The sequence below is a fragment of the Wasmannia auropunctata genome, unplaced genomic scaffold (genome assembly GCF_000956235.1).
Source record: "Wasmannia auropunctata unplaced genomic scaffold, wasmannia.A_1.0 LD311967.1, whole genome shotgun sequence".
Taxonomy (NCBI): Eukaryota; Metazoa; Arthropoda; class Insecta; order Hymenoptera; family Formicidae; genus Wasmannia; species Wasmannia auropunctata.
In genome coordinates this window covers 1-1171 of record NW_012050923.1, presented here as the reverse complement: position 1 = coordinate 1171, position 1171 = coordinate 1, and the positions used below count along the sequence as shown (strand labels likewise).

General features: G+C 38.9%; 1 protein-coding gene across 1 annotated transcript; it reads right to left on the bottom strand.

Annotated features, from left to right (window-relative positions):
- Nucleotides 1-188: 188 nt before the first annotated feature.
- LOC105460988 (lipase 3-like) lies at nucleotides 189-1167 on the bottom strand (the record flags this gene model as incomplete). Its single annotated transcript, XM_011707489.1, has 3 exons — nucleotides 189-544; nucleotides 702-929; nucleotides 1030-1167. Coding segments are annotated over 3 exons (573 nt in total), but the record flags the coding sequence as incomplete, so codon positions are not given.
- Nucleotides 1168-1171: the final 4 nt, after the last annotated feature.

The following is a 1171-nucleotide window of genomic DNA, read 5'->3' as shown; positions in this document are numbered from 1 at the left end:
AATGCACCGGGAGCACGTCCGAACGATTTGACAGCACGATAACTTCAATTTCTCCGTTACTAATTTCCGTAGCAACGACTCGTAAATGGGAATATTCATTACTCTCTCGTAACCAACGTCAGCAGACGGTGGTTTAAGATCTTCGACGCTCGAAGCACAGGCGCAACAATATAAATAAAAAGTGTCGATAATAAAATTATAATTTTTTGTACATTTTTGCTTATATTATAATCCTCTTATGATTGAAATTCAAATGATAGAAGCGCCAAAATAACACATTTTAATTCACCTACGCACAACTATTTCAAGATACTACAAGCTAAAAATTGCTTTCAATTTATGGCCATGGTCGCAAAGATTTAATATCCCATTCATTCTTATTTTTATTATCTGACTTTCCAATCTTGATGATCTTGAGCAGTCTCTTGTACACAAGCTCAGGCGCGTCCTTTGCCCAAATGAAATCAAAATGATTGAACTTAGAAAACGGTACCTTGTACAAGTCCAAAACATTGGGTAACATGCTATGAAGTTTCTTCACGTCCTTGAGAAAAATATCATGAATTATCATGCGTTAACTTATTTTTCTTGCATGACTCTGCGTATAAAATGTAATTTACAACATTAATGAGAATTAATTCTTAATATAAATGTATGTCCCACGTGTTTCTTCAGTGTAAACGCGTTTAATCGCTACCTACCAGACTACTGACCAACCAATCGTTGTCGGCGTAGAATAACGCAACCGGCACGGTGATGTTCGCTAAATTGTATTCCGGCGGTTCTGTTGCATTGTAGATCAGTTGATTCTTCTCGGGCCCGTAATCGTATTGGCGAAATTTACCTGATTGGACTTCATGCAAGTAGTGCACCAGCGTTTTGGTTGAGCTGCCAGCCGGAAAGTGACTCAGAAACGTAGGTAACAGAGCCTAAGTAGTATAACATTCGACCTGAAGTGTGATCGCGTGTGCGTGACATTCGAATCGCTGATCAAAGTTGCATTTTAATCACGGTTTGTGAAATGCTTACGTAATCGAATTGTTCTTCGTCGAATCCTACCAACGAAAATATTATATTGACACAGACCTCCTCAAAGTGGAATATGTCGCAGCCGATTTTCGCCAAGAATTCCAATACATCATTTTGCGGCAGTAATTCGTCCTGGCCGAAG